Source organism: Danio rerio, chromosome 13 (genome assembly GCF_052040795.2).
Source record: "Danio rerio strain M-AB ecotype USA chromosome 13, GRCz13ab, whole genome shotgun sequence".
Classification (NCBI taxonomy): Eukaryota; Metazoa; Chordata; class Actinopteri; order Cypriniformes; family Danionidae; genus Danio; species Danio rerio.
This window is the reverse complement of record NC_141033.1, coordinates 8,406,758-8,427,544: the sequence shown is the minus strand read 5'-3', so window position 1 is coordinate 8,427,544 and position 20,787 is coordinate 8,406,758. Positions and strand designations below refer to the sequence as shown.

Genomic DNA, 20,787 nt, shown 5'->3' with positions numbered 1-20,787 from the left:
GGTGTTGTGTAAAGAACTGTATGGAAATAATACTTTATTTGTCAATTAAATGTCCTTATCACTTGCTGTTGGCATCATGCTGCCTTTACTTTACCCAGAAACAGCAGCCAAATGGATGTTTAAGTACATTTTTGACACAAAAATGTGAGCTAAATCATGTATTTCCAATGAACCTATTCAAGAGTTCACACTTAGCTCATGACTTACGAAAGCTCCTTTGGCATGCTGTCCCGGGAGAGAGCCCAGAGCTCAAGGCATTCCTCGAGTCCAGGGCTCCCTCCCTTTGTGGGGCGAAGGGAGATTGAGCTCAGGGCGATCTCAAAACTCCCCCGCAGCTAGCCAAGGTGAACTTAGCGAAACGACTAATAAAAGAGACTTAGGATTAAGATGTCTATGGTGCGGAGAAATTTATTTTATTTTTTTTTTTGAGAGAACTGCAGGCTAGCGCCGCGCAGAGATACCAGAAGCTCAGAAGGGAGCCGGATCTATTGGTATTGTTGCTGGGCCGCTGGGCTACCTATTTTGGATAAAGGTGGGAGAGGGGGGAGGAGGGGGGATTCTTCAAGACGAAAATAGTTGTAAGTGGAAAAGGAGGAGATATATATGGGAACTAGGGATCCTTGATTGAGGGATCGTGATTAGCTAATATGAGCCAGCTGGTTTAATCATGAGTATGTACTCCTCTCGAAATTAGTTTAATAAATTAAACTTCACTTAATCACAACAAATAAAACCATTTGTTATTCTAACCAAAAATATAAATGCCCTAAAAACCAAAAACCTGTTAGAATTTTTGACAAAATGTTATTAGACCCTTATAGAATAAAACAAACATCAACATTTTATGCAAACCTATACCTATACTTTCAGTTAATCAAGAAAAACCGAGACAATAATACATCATGTCCGAATATATAGTTGAAGTCAGAATTATTAGCCCCCTTTGATTTTTTTTTCTTTTTTAAATATTTCCCAAATGATGTTTAACAGTGCAAGAAAATTTTCACAGTATGTCTGATAATATTTTTTTCTTCTGGAGAAAGTAATTTTTTTTATTTCGTCTAGAATAAAAGCAGTTTTATATTTTTTTAAAGCCATTTTACGGTCAAAATTATTAGCCCCTTTGAGCTATATTTTATTTTCACTCTTCTTTATTATTTTTTATGTATTATAGAAGTATCGGATCGGGTTTCGGTATCGGTAGATACTAAAAATTAAATGACTCGAAATTGAGGGCAAAAGAAAAACTGATCGGGACATCTCTAAATTCAATGACCAATTTATTTAAAGATAGCAATACCGTTGACAAGTGAGTGACTTTTATCTGCTTAGAAATATACGAGAGCACACTTTTTCAATTTTGATTTCATGGTGCATTTAAACAGGTAATAAAACAGATATATCTGATTTCTGTCCTAATTTACTCCTAATTTAATAACTTCACCCAAAAACAGTCATAATTTAGCTTTTATGATTATTTTCCTCTTCTCTTTTTAATTTTTAATTGTTGCTGCTTTGAGTTGCAGTATTTATATACTGCAGTCAATAGAATGAGCCAGTTATGTTTTGAAAGGTCAAAAAAAAATTGTGCTTCCTCAAGTCCTCATACCTTGTATTTCGCCTGACCATTCCACAGCAGTGAGGCTGTCTGTCACTGCTAGCTTTGGAGAACAGTCTGAATAGCTGTTTCCTATAAAGACTATTTGTGCATCAGCAGGTGTAAACTTTACATGCAGCCCACTTCTATTTACAAGGCAAACGTCCCCCTGGTGAGAACTAGAGTAATCATTCCAGCAGATGAGCAATGCCTCAGACATGTGATACAGTCATAAATACATCTTTAGATGTTTAGATATGCTTCATCCATTTCAAAGGTAAATACAGTTGATGTCAGAATTATTAGCCCCCCTGAATTATTAGTCCCCCTGTTTATTTTTTTCCCCAATTTATGTAGCTTTAATTATGGGACGATTTTTTCAACACATTTCTAAACATAATAGTTTTAATAACTCATTTCTAATCTCTGATTTATTTTATCTTTGCCATAATGACTGTAAATAATATTTGAATAGGTATTTTTCAAGACACTTCTATACAGCTTAAAGTGATTTAAAAGCTCAACTAGGTTAATTAGGTTAACTGTGCAGGGGTGCGTTTCCCAAAACCATCGTTAGCCAACTAAGGTTGCAAGTTACAACATTACAAACATAGTTCATTGATTTGCCGTTTCCCAAATCCATTGCTCCAACGAACATTCGCAAACTGCCTCGCAAACTTGAGCACTTGAAACTACACCTCTGGAGCTGTGGTTAGAAACATACTGTAGTTCCTGGCTGTGTTCTATTCCCACTTATCCCCCTATGCCCTATTCATTTAGAACATTCTAACTTTCGAAGTTGGAATTATCAAAAAAAAAAAAAAATCATTAAGGTCGTCTCTCTTAGGTGTAATTTGCTTTCAAAGTATTTTTACAGTTAAATTTTAGCGATCTTTATGTTTACAATTGTGCTCTCTTCGCAGTGCACTTTGAAAACATTGATATAATTTTGAACACAGCCTCATAGCAAAGCTATAGGTCACCTATTATTTAAAAGTGGAATTTATGTCACGTCTCCAAAGCTTGTGAAAACAAAAAAAAACATAGCATATACGTTAATTCTTTTAATTTACACTGGGTTATTTATTAGGTATCTGTACTGTATTTGACATGGGCCTGCTGGTTAGAACATTTCTGCTGTGGTTTGCATGTGTCAAATTGTAAAAGTAGACTTTTCAAAAAAATAAAAAATAAATAAACAATATCCTACTTAAAAAAAAATAATAATAATCATTAATATTATAACAAATATATTTATAACAAATAACCTCATTATTTATTTATATGATTTATATATGATGTTAGAATAGTGTTAGCTTTTGTAAGTGATTTTATGTTTTGAAATAGAATATGTTATGTTCAACTTCTCAATAATATTAAACATAGGCCTTATATGTGCCATTTACATATATTAATTTATAAAAAAACGAAAAAACGAGTGCATGTTTTTACCAAAACTAATATTATTTTATTTTAGTTGCATGTTTGTGTAAAACAATATAATTTGCACAAAGAAATGATGGGGTTCTTATCTAAAGAATGTGTTACTCCACCCCGTTTAGAGTTTCATTATGGCCGGTTTACCCTATAACTAACCTGGTTCAAGCGATGGATCTGCAACAGGGAAACTAGGGGAAACTACTTTTCCCAAACATTGCATCGAACTATGATAGTTCAGCCACGAGTTATGTCGTTGTTAAAGAAACACACTCTAGGTTAAAGTAATTAGCCAAGTTATTAGATGACGATGGTTTGTTTTGTAGAATATCGAGATAAAAAAATAGCTGAAAGGGGCTAATAATTTGACCTTAAAATAGATTTAAAAAAATTAAAAACTGCTTTTATTCTAGCCGAAATAAAACAAATAAAACTTTATCCAGAAGAAAAAATATTATCAGACGTACTGTGATTGATTGAAATTTCCTTGCTCTGTTAAACATCATTTGGGAAATATTTAAAAAAGAAAAAAAATCAAAGGGGGGCTAATTATTCTGACTTCAACTGTATCTGTATGTAATGTAACAAAACACACACCTGTTTGATGTAATAAACCCCTAAAGCAATATAATAAACTGAACTGAACGCAAATCTGACATTTGCATACACAGAACAACAACAGCAATCTGTCATTGGCTGAAATGAACGGATAGCCACACCCTGAGAACATTCTATTGGTTGGAACAATGTTGCTATGTTGAGCTGGTCAAGATCAATCTTTTTGCTAGAACCATAAAGACAATAAAAACACTTTATCAACCTACAAAACGGTTACTTTCAGATTACTCGTTAAACCAATCACTGAAAAATATAATGCATCATTATTGCATTTTTTTAAACAACAACAACAATAACAAAATAATAATCAAATGTGTTCCTTACCTTCTGTCCTTCATCTCCTTTAATTCCCTGAAGAGAAACCGAGAAAATAAAGCCATCAATATGCTTGCAATTTAAAACAACAGCTTCACAAGTCAAAATGTAATGTTGATTCAGTCCAAATAGACAAATTAGCATCTTATTTACATCTATTGCAGCAACGGAATGCCGTTAAAGTCACCACAACATCATTAATCTAAACAACCCATTCAATTTTCAGGAATTATATGAGCAAACAGTTCTGTTGTGTGATAATCAGTCCTGTATGGTTTTGGCAGAGCTGAGTAAATAGCTAACGTCCATGAAGGCGACAGGCAGTAATTTTTCAGAAATAAAGTCTCAAGGGAGGAAGGCGAAGTCAGCTGTTGATTAACCGTCTTGGTAATGTGCCCAATAACATGTCTGCTCTGATTTGAACCTTTTAATTGTAAAGCCATTGACTTGGCCCCTTGCCTCCCTTACAGATGAATGTAAAGATGTCTCTTTTCTGTGTTGTCACGAGAGGCCAGACAGGAGACACAATCACACAAGGGAGACACAAGCACACATGGCTTGCTTCCATAAATCTGTGGCTTTGTTGTGTTTTTATGAGCGCAACACCTGCTTGTATCCAGAAGGTGGTGCAGTAGTGCAAAATAAGAAAATGTTTTACCTGAGCTATGAAGCAGCAAGAAGACAAAGCTAAATCAGTCTAACCCTAATTTGGAGGAATTTTCCACAAGCTCACAGTATAATATGCTTACTATCAGTCTAGCTTTAGATATTGACTGGGTGCGTGTGTTGGACTTGAATGTGTGCTGGCTGATGAAAGAGAGCTCAAGTTCAACAAGGTAGATTGGAAGAGAACGGGATACGCAGGTTGTTCCAGAGTTCACATGTGTAAAAGTGAAACGCAAATCCGAGATTGAGAACTATATAGGTGCTATCAAAGAAAAGCAAATTCAGTTTCACAAGAAACAGAAAAGTATGTGTGGTTTCCATGCCAAAATATCTCGCAAAGTGTCAATCACTGCACTTGTAACTTCACACAGGCTTAGCTGTTTGACCCATTGTTCTGTGCTATTCTGGAAACACATGTGGACGGATGTGGAAAGATTGTTTTTGTTCAGGATCTAACTCAAAAAACCGAAAGAAAATACAAACATTTGAATCATTAAGGTTGTTATTTTAATAATTCAGCAAGTATGCATTCATTCATTCATTTTCTTGTCGGTTTAGTCCCTTTATTAGTCTGGGGTCGCCCCAGCGGAATGAACCGCCAACTTATCCAGCAGGTTTTGACGCAGCGGATGCCCTTCCAGCCGCAAACCATCTCTGGGAAACAAGTATGCATAAAATTTATTATTATTTCCATCTCAAATAATTGCAGCTCTTATTATTAAAGAGTCCCTATTATGGGTTTTTGTCAATGATCTTACATGCAGTGTGTAACACAGCTCTAAGTGAAGTGCAATATCCCGCTAAGGCTTAAATCTGAAAAGTGCTCCATGTTTAAAACTATTGATTCATCTATAAAAGTCTTTAGCCGTGTTGCTGTGACATCGACACAGAACTCAAGCCCCGCCCATTTGTTGTGCGCACAGACTATACCTGGCAACCCTCCCATTTTTCCTGGGATTCTCCCGTATTTTACTGTTCTATCCCGCTATCATCCCGTTAAGGTATTTTCCCGTATTTCTCTCGTATTTTTCAGTCTTTCTTGGTTTTATGTATATTTTACATGCTTTTTTATTTGATTTTATGTACAGCACTTTGGTAATCCATTGTGATTTGTGAAAGTGCTATAGAAATAAAGTGAGTTGAGTTGAGTTTCTCTGAACAGCCGAGCCTCCCTATACGCAACCCATACCACCAAACCACAAGGGGTCGCCCCTTGCTCTAAAACGTGAGTCTTCTGTGCTTTCGCTTTGTTTAGAAATGAAAACACTTATAAATAAATATTAAAAACGGCGCAATTCCATTACCTTTTGATTACAGGTGCTGTGGCCCATCTTATACGATCCCCAAAACAATCATATAATGGTGCTTTAGTATCAGCTGACGTGCTCCATAATGATAAACAGATGCTGTTTCCCAAACGGATTCTGTACACGCGATTTGAAGCGGAGAGAAAGTCTGGCTTTTGGGTGCGTGTTTAAACAGACATATACATATAATTAATAATAAAACCATATAAGGATTTCGATCTTGGTGGGCTTTTTTTTTCCCCAAACACAACTAATTTCGTGTTAAATGAGCATAAAAAGTTAGGAAAGCAGTTAAATACTTTCATTATATCGTTAGATGTGTGCATTTTTAAAGTGACACCTCTTATTTAATGTAATAAAAAAATCTTAATAAATTAGAGATTCATTCGTTGCTCTTTAATCAGAATGTGTACGTTATACAGTGGAGAAACGGTTAATTAGATTTGATAGCTTGATTCTATTTCATTACAACAGCTATTAATTTTAATAAGCTTTGCTAATGTATTTGCTGCTAACGTATATATTTATTTTTCTTTTGTTAATAATAATTTTAAAACATATTACTAACCATGGGGGGGGGGGGGGGGGGGGGGGATGGGGAATCCCTTATTATGGTAGGCATATGCCTTATTTTCACATCTCAATGTTGACAGGTATGACACAGACCCGGAAAAAAAAATTAACCCACCGGCTCTGCCCACAAACACTGTAGAAAGAAAAAGAGTAAGACAAACACTGTAGCGGATTCTGGTTGAATCATGTCGCGAAGAAGCTGAAGTGTGAGAGAAAGTGTTATTTTCAAAGACGAGGCTGTGAAGAGTCAGTGGTCGAAGTTTATTTTTGCAAAAATATCTCAGCATTATAGCCATAACCTTGTGCTGTGTTCCTGTCATTTTTCTGGCGAGTGCTACAGCAATCTACAAAAGGGGATTCGACAGCAGTTTGTTAAAGAAAGGATCAGAAAAGACTATTGATGTATGGGACTTTGCTTGACAGGAACTTTACAGTACACAGTTAATGGATCAGTTCCTTCCTTCATTTCACAAGTGTAAGTGTGATTTATGTGTTTAATTAAATGTATTTAATTGTGTTTTGTTACTTGTAACCGCTTGTACTGTATCTTGTATTGCATATTAACTCTTTATATTCTCATATGCCGTCTGAAACCCTGTTGAAAGCGTGACGTGTGTCGCTTTCTTTACGGATTTAAATGCGTTTGTGAGCTTGTGGTCCTCTGCAGTTTGTCGTTGCTTTGGCCCCCATCAGCTGTTCCTACACACGTGCAGCAGTCACGTTTCAAAATAGTTTAGCTTTTGCCCGTGTAGATTTATACTGAATGCGTGTCACTGTTTTTACTAATGATTAAGAATAGAGCAATATGCTGGTTAAAATGCACTCCTGCATTGGGCTCACACATACACTCGGACTACTTCAAAATTGTTTATCAACCGTGGTGGGCATTTCTCTCTGTCTCATGCTAAATGCAGTCCACCAATCAGTCCACCAACAGACTGGGACTTCGCGCCAATCAGAGTAGATTAGGATCGTGCTAAGGAGGGGTTTGGGAACAAATGAATCGCTGGACGAATCATATGGGAGTCGTTGGGATAATTAGGTGAAAATAAATGCATAATATAAGACAATGAAGGTGTTTTTTGACCTTCCATGCATATCAGCCTGTTGTTGGAGACCCCCTAAACCAAAATATGACCTTTTTAATGCCTAATAGGGGCTCTTTAATCAGACAACCCTGAACTCTGTTGAGTTTCCTTCTTCTGTTGAACACAAAAGGGGATAATTTGAAGAATATTGGAAGCCAGCCTTGACTTTCATAGTATTGAATGTCAGTCTATGAACATCAGTCTGCCAGTGTCAAACATTATTCGAAATGTATTTTTTTGTCTTCGACAGAAAACAAATAAGCTCAAAAATTGTTTGGTACAAGTGGAGGGTAAACTGTGATTTCATTTGAATTTTATTTTGTAGAAATATTATTTTTATGTAACTGTTTTTATCAAGGGGTGTCGCAGTGGCACAGCGGGTCGCCTCACAACAAGAAGGTCGCTGGTTTGAGCCTCGGCTGGGTCAAATGGCATTTCTGTGTGGAGTTTGCATGTTCTCACCCCGTTTGTGTGGGTTTCTTCTGGGTGCTCCGGTTTCCCCCACAAGTACAAAGACATGCAAGTGAATTGGGTAAGCTAAATAGTTCGTAGTGTATGGGTGTTTCCCAGTGATGGGTTACAGCTGCATGGGCATCTGCTGCGTAAAACATCTAACACATCATTCCACTGTGGCGACCCCAGATTAATAAAGGGACTTAGCCGAAAAGAAGATGAATGTTTTTATCACGTATTGTTTTAAGATTCAGAATGATTTCTAAAGGATCATGGACATTGATGACTTGAGTAATATTTAAAAAAATAGCAACTTTGTAACAAATAAAGCATAGTATATTTAATGTAGGGTATTTTGTGCTTCTCTTAGCATTACCGTAAGCCTGGACTACTATCTTAATTCAATCTTTCATTACCTCAGGGGTAATGCACTCAATGACTTTTGAGTTAAGCACATTGCTCAAGGGAAGACAGTAAAACCACAAACAGATGCTGTTATCAGCAACCCCTCTACTTTGTCTAAATCCTCCAGTGGTCCACTGATGTTTAAACTGGTAACCCAACTAATAAAGGTGCCGTTTCTTTGGCTAAATCAAAACTAGGGCTGGTCGATTAATTAAAAAGTAATTGAAATCGACATCCATAATCAATATAATTTTTCCAGGTCAATTTTTAAAATTAATTTTCCTACCACGTGTGGAGTCACGTCACCCCACTCTGTTAAGGCTAAATTATACTTATTGTATTCATTCATTCATCACTTAGTCCTTTTATTAATCAAGGCTCACCACAGCGAAATGAACCAGCAACTTATCCAACATATGTTTTGCACAGCCGATGCCCTTCCAGCCACATCCCAACACTGGGAAACACCTACAGTATACACGTTAGCTGTGTCTCATTTCAAAGGTTGCATCCTCCGAAGGAAAACTGACAACTGACCCAACCTTCTTGCTGTGAGATAATCATGCTACCCACTGCACCACTGTGACGCCCACTTATTATTATTATGATATTATACTCCTGCCAAGGGCACGAGTACAGTCCGAAGCAGCCTTTGCATACCCATGCACCTCTCAAAAAAATGTACTTACACGTCACAACAAAGCAAAGCGCAAGCTTTGTGATTAGTCGGTTTGCTAGTGGTGACAACGGTGGGTGGTGCAGAAAGCTCCGCTTTAGCCAATGTGTGTTTTAACACATAAAATAAATCAATAATATAATCGTTCATTAATCGTAATCAAGTTAAAATGTTCAATTAATCGAGATTTTGATTTTAGGAAAAAACTGCCTAGCCCTAATCAAAACTCTACTGCTTTTGGAATCTGAAATCACACTGACAGAAGCGTTTACATGCACTTACACCCTCTCTAGAATTCGAAGTGGGGAAGTATAGTACATTTTGAGTCTGATTCAATCTGTGAAAAGATTCTCTGTGTTGGGATTATGTAATTGGTTGACCCAGAAGTGATGAGTGACCTGTTGAGCATGTTAATTATTTAAGCCACTTAGAGCAGATTCTTACCATGGGGCCTTCTGGTCCACTTGGGCCTACTTCACCACGATCACCCTGAGAGATAAGGATGAAATTAGTCAGAAAACAAAGATAAAAAGGAAACAAATGGTTGGGCTTTCACCAAATGAATTGTGTTCTCCCTAATCCACTAATATTTTATCTGTGCTTTAGCATAATTTGTGCCAAGTTTTTTTCTCCCATCTTCATTGAGAATGTTGATTGATTAGCCTCACATTCAGGGCTCTGTCTTGTAGCTTAGTGGTTTTCAATCATTCTTCTGAATGATTCATTTATATGTCATTCCCTCACAGTTCTGCTTAATTCCTTGAGGTTCCTCTGAGAAGATGGATCAGTTTCTAACTGTTTTGTTTAAGCAATCATCAGCAGTGCCAAATTTCTAGCACTAAAATGTGGATTTTGAAAAATAGCTCTTCAGATAACAGAAACACTAAACCCTTTCACACAGTGACACCAGTAATTATCCGGAAAACGTGGTTCACACAGGCACGGATTTTACAGAATTTTTTTGGAAAAGACCAGCCACACATTTATTCCAAAATACCGGTAAATTCTGACATCATTAACCAGAAATGGCCTTCAAACAGCTGCACTTGTATTTGTAAACATTACAAACTCTGTGTAGTATTGTGAACAACTTCGATGAAAACATATGGAGGAACACTTTTGCATGTCGAGATGTACATGTGCTGGCCCTCACCGGCTGATTCACGTGCATCAGAGCTCGAAGGTAAACAAACAACGGTTTATCTCAAGCGTTTTATTGATCATTTTTACACACTTGGCATTAAGAAGGAACATAGAAACCCTATCTAACTAACAGCTAGCAGCTAGCAGCTAACTTTGACTGGAAAAAAAATTCAAAGACATTTATTTTCGTTAACACTGAATGTTTTGATTGGCTAAAGTAGACATCTCACGTCAGCGCATTCTAGACATGAACGCCCTCTTTCCAGCAATCTGCCTTCTGCGTTCACACAGCACAGCATTCTGGTAAATTACCGGTAATGTTAAAACTTCTCTTTCCGGAAAATAGCCGGAAGGAATTTACCAGTATTTTCAAAAAGGGCCTGTTCACACATGCATACCTTTCCGGAAAATTGCCAGTAATTTTCCGGAAAGGTCTATGGGCCCTATCATACACCTGGCGCAATGTGGCGCAAGGCGCGGCGCAATACTTGTTTGGTAGTTTCAGCTTGGCGCAAGAGTCGTTTTGAGGCGTTGAGCTACGCTGTTTAAATAGCAAATGCATTAGCGCTCATATGTGCGTCCATAGGCGTTCTGGTCTAAAAAGGAAGGCGTTCTGAGGTGGACCACTGGCGCGTTGCTATTTTGAGAAACTAAAACAGATTTTTCATTAGACCAAAACAAACCCGGTCTAAACTCAGGCGCAGAGTTGCGCCTCGCTTACGCACTGCTTAATACGCACAAGAGAGCAATAGACAAATATCTTTACATATGAAAAAATTTAAATATTAAGGATATATATAGGATATAATAAGAATAGATATTGGATATAAATATAAAGGATTAAAATATTACAAAACATACTATTTTCTAGCCTACATAAATATGAAAAATCACTGCTTTTATGTCTTCTTCATCTCGGGAGGCTTTTTCAGTTCATTCATAACAATTTGCTTTTGTATAATGTTATTATTATTATCAGTATTATTTATTTTATCCATATTTATATTTGTTTTATTAAAAACAAGCTTAGATTTGCCCACCTGTCAGGTTTTAGACCATAAGGGGCACAGCATGTGTTTTAGGATATAACTCAGGTTTTTGAACACACTTCGTTATTATTGTTCATTTATTTGTTTGCTGGAAATTAGAACTGAATTTAGAAATAGTTTTCAAACGAATATTTGCGCTTACCAAACAAAATTATTTATTTATAGACTAATTGATGTTTTTGCGTAAAGGTTTCCCTATCCAAGAGCGAAATTAGATCCATTATCTCTCATTCTCACGCAGTAGATGCTCTGTTTAACAGTTTTCTGTAAAAAAAAAACTGTTAACTGTTTGCTAGTGAAATGCTCAGTTTTTCCACTTAGACTTACTTTGCGTCCTGTAAATAGCGAATGCGCTCTTGGCGCGACGCAGCTGACTATTAAAGGGAATGGGAGATGAGACTCTAATTGGTTTATTCTTAAAACACACCTATAACTCATTAAGAAAATAAACTCAACCCTTTTAGACCATGCGCCATGGCGCAAAGCAGATTTTTCCGTCCTTAAATTAGCAAAAATGCGTTCTGACACGCCCTGAAAGCGTTTGCGCCCTGCGTTTTGCGCTCTGTGCATGGACCATCATAATAGAGCCCTAAATGTGTGAAAGGGGCTAATAAAAGTCTACTTATGAACTATGATGGACACACTTACCTTTTGTCCAGGTACGCCAGGTTCACCCTATAAAAAGGAGGAAGAAAATAAATCAAATAGCCTTGATACTATTCAAGACCTGTTTTTTGCTCTGTGGCTTTTATGGATAAGTGATTTATTCGTTTCTTATAATCTGAACTATCTGCTGTAAAACGGGCTATGACCAGAGTTGTATTCCTTTATTAGGAACATCATGTCCGAAGGATTAAGCCTTCACCCACAGCTGTTATATAGACTGGCAAACAAGTCCTCATATAAGGGACTAGAGCTTCTAAATTGAGTACAATTAAAATTCCCCAGTCTAAACTCAGTGGCAATTAACGCATCAGGGGAAATACATTCTTATCCAAAAGCAACACGGATAATCAATTATGGCGTATCCACCCCTTCTGTACTGGCAAAGACTGAGCAGACCCACCCTGTAGGCTGCTGAACTGTGTGTGAACTTAATGTGAGCCTGTTTATGAGTCGCCTGTGGAAAATACTATCAGTGCAGAGCAGTCGGACAGCTGTGTGGTTTTCAAGCTTACCTTCAGCCCTGGTAGCATCTATAGATGAAAGAAAAAGACATGCGTAAATTTCTTTAGTTGACATTTGGATCCTTAAGGAATCATCATTTCACTTAAAACAGTATGAGTATCTGCTTTAAGTTCAAATAAATATACATTCAAACACTCACCTTTGGGTCTTTTCCAGGTTTTCCAGGTTCTCCAGGTTTCCCCTATGACAAAAACGAATAGGTAGATAAGCCAGCACCAGGACATGGAGGCTATGGTGCGCTGTTTTTGCACATTTCATTGTTTACGAATAGATTACATCAAAAAGAACACGAGCAATATTGACAAACTATACATCAGTCTAAAGCTACAGCCCTCAAGCAGCCATTACAGTTAGATGTTTTTCGATGGGAAGCTTATAAAGAATGTATTTGCTAAATTTGTGTGAGTTGTACAGAAAACGCTTATTAGATATGGAGTACATATCTTTGTAATAACAAGACACACACGCATTCATTGCTGTACATTATGGTTTATTCTGAAAGGAGTCCATAGAACAACATCCTATCAAACACATTTAGTCCACCGACACAATAGTGTTGATTTATGGATGATAATACAATTGTTTGTCACCGTTTCTGCCGAAGACTTGTTGTTTACATTGTTTAGCATGTTACTTACATGCCAAAACGGCATCTTTATAGTAAAAAGTCTATGTCATAGCTTACTGTGTTACAAATCAAATGAGACCACAGACTGAATAAAAAGTCAAAGTTATAGTTACTAAAATCTAAACAAAGCAGTCGAGTGTTTTGACGTTCTGCATAGGCTGTCTGTCACTTACTTCCTAGATCCTAGTTTGACTGATGGAGAATTTAGCCAATGGCTGCATGATTCTTTGAACATATGGTGAATCTGTTTATCTATTACACATTGTTAATTTATTGCACTCTGAGTGCTGTCACTGGTTCAGTGGGCTGTCAATCATTATGTGACGTGACGCACCTGCATCTCTGCACATAGTAACAGATCAAGCCATACCTGCCAACACTCCCGTTTTTCTCCTGTATTTCAGACCCATCATCCGCCACCCTCCCATTTTGTTATTTCTCCTGGAAAACTCTTATAATTTCAACGCCCCCCTCCCCCCGGTCCTCAGCATTTTGGTACAGTCAGTGTAACCCCTGGGTCCCCAACATTTATATAGGATCCCATCACAGCGGCTGCCCGAAAAACGCTTCATAGTACAGTTACTAACACCACACAGTGCTATTCAGACTCCTGAACCGCCCTGGTGTCCTAAATTTTCAGGGATAAATTTTGGCAAATATGGTTCCAGCTAACGGCAAAATGGCTGGTTTGCAAAAAGGAAACTAAGAAAATAGCAAAAAAGTGTGCAAAAAATAACAACAAAAAGTTCAAATGAGCCAAAACTGTCACTATTAGATAAGACATAAAAGAATGAATGAATGAATGAATCAATCAATCAATCAATCAATCAATGAATAAATGAATGAATGAATAAATGAATGAATCAATGAATGAATGAATGAATGAATCAATCAATCAATCAATCAATCAATCAATCAATCAATCAATCAATATTTCATTTTAAATTATCATAAATTACTTTATAACATAAGAAAGAAACTGCTAAATGAAATGAGCTGTGATAGAATGACCTGTATAATGTTTACAGTTTTACAGTATAATAGTATTTATTATCCCCAATGAAATACATCAATAAAAAAATCTAAACTAATTATTTCATAAAGCCATGTAATATATTTGAAAAACAAAGAGCTTGTGGGGAATCATTTTCTAATGCAGAAGATTTCGACTTACCGGAGGCCCAATAGCACCAGTTAGGCCAAGAGGCCCAGGTGGGCCTGGGGGGCCAGGAGGTCCCGGTGGTCCTTGTGCTCCAGGCTCACCCTGCTGAGAGACAGGAAGTTAGCATCTGAGATAAAGATAAAGAATCCATTTGGATGTAAGGTGCATTTCTAAACATCAAGGCTGGATCCACTCTGATTCAAACTCCCCCCCAAAAAAAAAATGCGTTTGGAGATGAATTATCTACTCAAATTCCTTTATATAACGTATTTAGAACTATTGTAAATATCTACAATGTACTGTCTTTCCAAATAGACAATGGAATTTGAAGCTGAGAGGAACCCGAGCCTTAAGGTTGAGTTGAGAGTCAAAGATCAGGATGTGATGATAGTTTGTGTTATCCTATCACATAAAGTACCATGCTTGGAGGAAAATGGGAAAACATTTGGAAACATTTGGAAACTTAGATAACATAGGTGATCATCTCATGGCCTGTATTAAAACAAGAGGAGACCTTCACTGACCAAAGAGACTAAACAAAATCATCCACAGGAAAGCGTCCAGTATTTACACAGCAAGAGTCATGCGAAAATAGGAAATAAGGCTGGACTAAATAATATCCTGCTAATCCTGAGAAGAGAACCATCAGGAGATTTCTGCTGTGTAATTAATTTTTAAACAGTCTGTTTTCAACATTAAAGAGGCTTAGTCTGCACACTGAGAATTTGGTGTGTGTTAGAATAATAACTTCTGCTCCGTTACCAGCCTTTATTCCACTATAGACCGAAAATTAAGACCTCCTACATGCTGGCAAGCGGATAAAGACTGATTAACCACAAATTGAGCAGATACCGTGACAAAGAAAAACGTTTCTGTTACAATGTCTTTGTTCAGTAGCAAAGTCTGAAACCCAGAGAAAATCCGGAACACATTCATCAGTTTCAGATGCATATTTTATCCATTTATTTCTTGACAGGATATGTCTAGATTTGATTTATGAGGCCAGATGTAGATCCATTAAATGGAGACATTCCATGATCTCTATCCAATGCGCAGACCCGACCCAGCCAATCAAATGCAAACTGTGTTCTCTAATTCTGAAACTGTCTGGACCACTGTCTCCAAACATGGTACTCTAAATCGGTGCACACATTTACACCTGTAGAAATAAGATGGAGGACGGGTGCCAACCGTGGTCAACCTGTGCCAAAGGCATATCCTGATTGGGGCAGATTATGGCAAGCCGTCTTGACATTTAATCTACAACCCATACTGGTATCTATTGTCATGTTACTAGTATTTATTTTTTGGATACTAGTATATTTTCCATTTAATACTAGTACTTATTTAGTAGATAATAGTGAGATACTAGTTTTGACTAGTATGAATTGCAGCTGGAACTTATTTATGCACTTGTAGTTAATCATTAGGTACTTTTAATTAGATACTACCTAATTAATAGATACTATTGCGTATGAATTAGATACTAGCACTTATTCATTAGGTAGTAGTATGAACGCCCCATTTACACGGGGCGTCAGCGTCACATCAGGCGTAATTTCATTGGCTGACGCTGCTATGACAATCGCGTCAGCCCCAGCTTCAGACACGCCCTCTGTCAAGCGTTGACGCTGAAGCCCCGTGTGAATGGGGCGATATTCATTAGATAACCCTGGTTATTCACTATTATCTAATAAATAAGAAATATATAATGAATACTAGTACCTATGAATAAGTACTAGTACCTATTAAATAGATACTAATGTATAATGGCTAAGTACAAGTATCTAATACATTAGTACTAGTATCCATTTAATAGGTACTAGTATCTAATGAATGAGTACTAGTATCTGATAAATAAATGACTAGTCTCTAATGAGTAAGCACTAGTATATTTTTAAAAAGCACTAGTATCTAATGAATAAGCACTAATATCTAATTATTAAGCACTATCTAATGATTAAGCACTAGTATCTAATTATTAAGCACTAGTATCTAATGAATAAGTACTAATATCTGATGAATAAGCACTAGTATCTAATGAATAAGTATTAATATCTAATGAACAAGTACTAGTACTTAATGCAAAAGAAACTAGTATCTAAAAAATAAGTACCGGTAACATGAAAATAAACACTAGAACTGGTTATAGATTAAATGTCAAAATGACTTTCCATAGCAGATACCCTTTAAAAAAGATAAATTAAAGAGTGTAATCTCTCTTTATGGAAGACTCACTCTGTCAACAAAGCTTTTTTTGACTCTCATTGTGTGGATTGGAAAATATATATATATTTTTAACCATGCTCTCGGGATTTCCCTTAGACTGACAAACACATACATTATTACAGTCAATTAATAAACAATAAGAAATGACTTATTGTAAAGTATTTCCTCATCTTAATGGACAAAAGACCAGCTGACAAGCTGAAAGCAAGTTTTTTTTTTTTTTTTTTTTGTCTGCTAAGAAACACTCTCAGTTACTCTATATGATTATATATGTTTACATTAATGGAAGTTTTTAATTCGTAAATAAAACAATACTTCAGAGGATTAATTAATCTTGGCTTTTTTTTTTATTACGCAGATACCCACAAGAAACTAATACCAAACCTAACCTAATTGCTAATTTAAATATATTATATTATATTATATTATATTATATTATATTATATTATATTATATTATATTATATTATATTATATTATATTATATTATTAAAATAAGTATTTAATTGGTTTAAATACTACTTGTTTACTAATAATAGTATCTAGGTATAAGTTACTTGATACTATTTATGTATTTACACTGTAACCAGGAATCATTAAGATGCATATGAATAAACAAAATACTATTGTAAATGAGTGTTTAACTCAGCTGACAGACATTGACAAAACTCCAATTCTGACTTAACATATAAAAGAATATTAACTAGGCAAGAGATATTCTGATTCTATTTAGATGACTTTCGGTCAGCTCAAAAATACCAGAACGATCACTAAATTTTCCCAACGTTATCACAGGACTAGGCTTACTGTACAAGGACAATCCATTATGTATTAGAACGTTTTATTGAGATAACGTGGAGTTAAAACAGATGGACAACGTCTAGAAAGCCAGCAAGGGCTTGACAGAATTCTAGCTGTGGGGTAGATTTTATAGGCCTATAAATTTTGTGAATTGGACATTATTTTGGAACAAAAGTGTATTTCAAGTAGACTATATCATACAGTACCAAGGCAATAAAAGTACTGTCTATGATTATTTAAATCTGACTATTTGTCTAGAACATAATCACTGTAAATGTCTTCAACTTTTCAGACTAACAGGCAGTCGGTGGACAAAGGTTGGCATCCATATAGGGAAAGAGTGAGAGGGTGGCAGAGAGAGATGTACCTTGAGGTGCTTTAGGATTAGAGGGCTTATTGAGGGCATTTTGCGAACGGTGAAGGGCAGCATCTGCTGAGGTCACAAAGCACGAAAACCACCAGGCCAACAAGTTCACCGGGAGGCCAAAGATAGGAAAAGAGGGGAAAGGAAAAAAAAAAACAGAAAAACAAGTGAAAACGAGAGAGAGAGAAAATCAAGGCAAGGGAGAGAAAGAGAAAGAGAGATGAAGAAGAAGAAGGTCAGATGAAGGCAAAAGAACTCAGCATCACTTAATAGAGTCAAGGGCCATCAAAATGGAGTACTGTAGGTTTCAAAATGACTGCTTAATTTAACAAAAGTTATAATATAATGATGACTTTCAGTTTCAGTACAACTTATGTCATGCTTTTGAATTAATTCTGATCATCAGTATTGATTATTAGAACATTTATATATCAAACATCATCATTATAAATGATAATGTTTCTATCTCAACCTTCACTGTGATGGCCCCTTTGACTTTTCCGCAATGCTGTGCAGATCAGGCTTGATTCAGTCTTGCCACAAAGAGAGTTTCGCAACAGACTTACTGTGGCCTGTCCTCCAGCTGAGGCGTTGACAATACGGCGTTTCTGTTGAGATCAGCAGCATTGCAAAGTACAGATTGTAGGGTTATTGACCCGCAGATATACCATTCATTATTCACATTACCCCTATTACAACTTGCCTTCTTGGGAGTTGTTTGTAATTCATTTCAATGGATTACAGTTAAAGTTTTAATGAAAAACGATTTAATGTATTTAACTGACTGCATACATATATACTAATATTTGTATGTTTCTTTAATCAAGACTGCATTTATTTGACAAAACAGATTTGGTATGTTGTCAAATTATTTTATTTAGTTTAAATATTTCTTCGTATTGTGAAATTTTTAAACAGCTGCTGCTAAAAACTAACAATGTTCAGGAGTGCGTTTCCCAAACAACGTTACTCGCGGATGAACTATCGATGAACATCTATGATGTGGTGACGAGTGTTTCACAAAACCTGTAGTTTCTCTGTTGCAGATCCATCATTTGAACCACGTCAGTTATAGGGTAAAACGCCCGTAATGATGCTCTAAACGGGGTGGAGTAACTACTTCTTTAGTGAAGAACCACATAATTTCTTTGTGCAAAGTATATTGTTTTACATGCACACATATTTAAAATATAACCCAATAATAGTTTTGGTAAAAACATGCACTCGTTTTCCATATTAATTGAAATATATGTAAATGGCACATATAGGGCATTTGTTTCCTTTACAAATATTATTTAGAACACTACATATTCTATTCTAAAACATAAAATCACTTACAAAAGCTAACACGTGTTAATATAAATAAATAAATAAATAGAGGTTATTTATTAAAAAAATTTATTGAAAATTTATTATTTATTAGGAAATACTTTAATAATAATATTAATGATGATGATGATGATGATTATTAAGTAGGATATTGTTTATTTTCTTTTTTTTTCTTTTGAAAAGTCTACTTTTGTAATGTGACACATGCAAACCACTGCATGTTCTAACCAAAAGGCCCATGTCATACAGTTCATATACGTATGCTACGTTTCTTTTGTTTTCACAAGCTTTGGAGATGTAACGCAAATGCTGCTTTTAAATAGTAGGTCACCTAGCTTTCGTCACGAGGCTGTGTTCAAAACGACATCTAAACTAGACTAACACTGAACTCTAAAAATGCTTTGAAAGCAAATTACACCTAAAGAGAGGATTTTTATTGCTTTTATTTTTATTTTTAAATTTAAATGTTAGAATGTTCTAAATGAATAGGACATAGGGGGGATAACTGGGAATAGAACACAACCAGGAACTATGTTTCTAACGCCCCATTCAAACGGGGCGTCAGCGTCAACGCTTCCCATTCACTTCGAATGGGTGACGTCAGGCGTTGCCGAACTGCATTGTGGATCTGTCGGTGCCGCTTCAGAGACGTTGCTCGCTGCAGAAGTTGGGACTAGCTCAACTTTTCAAGCGCCGATGGAAGCGCCAGCCAATCAGATTGGCTGATGCTTCTATGACGATCCCTTCAGCCCCAACTTTAGACACGCCTTTAGTCAAGCGTTGACGCTGAAGCCCTGTGTGAATGGGGCATAACTACAGCTCTAGAGGTGTAGTTGCAAGCGTACAAGTTTGCGACACAGTTTGCGAATGTTCGTTGGAATGATGGATTTGGGAAATGCCAAATCAACAAATTATGTTTGTAACGACGGAACTTGCAACCTTAGTTGGCTAATGATGGTTTTCGGAAACACACTCCAGGTCATTTATTTGTATTTTTGATCAATAGAAGCTAAAAAGTATGATTTGCAACGGATATTCTTTAGAACAGTCTTTACTGTCACTTTTAATCAATTCAATGCATTTATAAATACACTCCAAACTCTTAAGCATTGATGTACAAAACGTATAAACCAATGCGAATATGCTTTTTATGTCTTACTAAATTCCAGAATAATAAAAAATACTAACAAGCAAAGAAGGCAAGTTTTTTTTTTTTAGGTGTCCTTATGTGAAAGTTTTTCACCAGATTAACAAGAATGCTGCATTATGTTAAGGTACTTTGTGCAAAATGAGGCCAATCAAAATACAAAAGACACATGGTATTTATCGATTTAACATATTCAGAATACATTTGGATGCATTTTACTATCATATAACATTAAAGTTGCATAGCGTACCTTAAAAATATTATACCACAACCGTAAAAGTTCATTGAGAAGGCCAAAGAGAAAGCAGGAAAACAGCTGTGTTAAAATGTGTGATTATAAATTCACACCGTGTGTTCAATCAGTTATAATAACAGGCACCTCTCTGCACCTCCAACAGAGCACAGTTATGTCTCTCTTTGCAGCAGGACTGTAACACACACATCACGGTATTAGGGATGAGGGACGGGGGAACAACCAACAAACCTTCAACATCAGAGCCTGACTGGAGCGCAAAGCTGCCAGCGTTTTCATTTGGAGACCCTGGTTAAAATGGCCCGAAATACAAATACACATGGATACATGAACACACAGATATTCATGAGATATAACTCC

At 36.3% G+C, this 20,787-nt stretch overlaps 1 protein-coding gene across 50 annotated transcripts in view; it reads right to left on the bottom strand.

The window, feature by feature from the left end:
* col13a1 (collagen, type XIII, alpha 1) overlaps nt 1-20,787 on the bottom strand; it is a 199,905-nt gene that overhangs the window by 69,965 nt on the left and 109,153 nt on the right. For 19 of the 50 annotated variants that reach the window (XM_087278856.1, XM_087278862.1, XM_087278865.1 and 16 more), the window contains 6 exons: nt 17,702-17,764; nt 14,318-14,410; nt 12,641-12,696; nt 11,976-12,002; nt 9,580-9,624; nt 3,977-4,003 (listed from right to left, as the gene is read on the bottom strand). In XM_087278856.1, coding sequence (XP_087134982.1) covers nt 3,977-4,003; nt 9,580-9,582 — 30 coding nt within the window. In that variant the 5' untranslated portion in view covers nt 9,583-9,624; nt 11,976-12,002; nt 12,641-12,696; nt 14,318-14,410; nt 17,702-17,764. Of the gene's footprint in view, nt 1-3,976; nt 4,004-9,579; nt 9,625-11,975; nt 12,003-12,505; nt 12,524-12,640; nt 12,697-14,317; nt 14,411-17,701; nt 17,768-20,787 lie in introns of all 50 variants that reach the window. The other 31 variants (XM_087278861.1, XM_087278866.1, XM_087278878.1 and 28 more) reach the window with 4 other exon arrangements.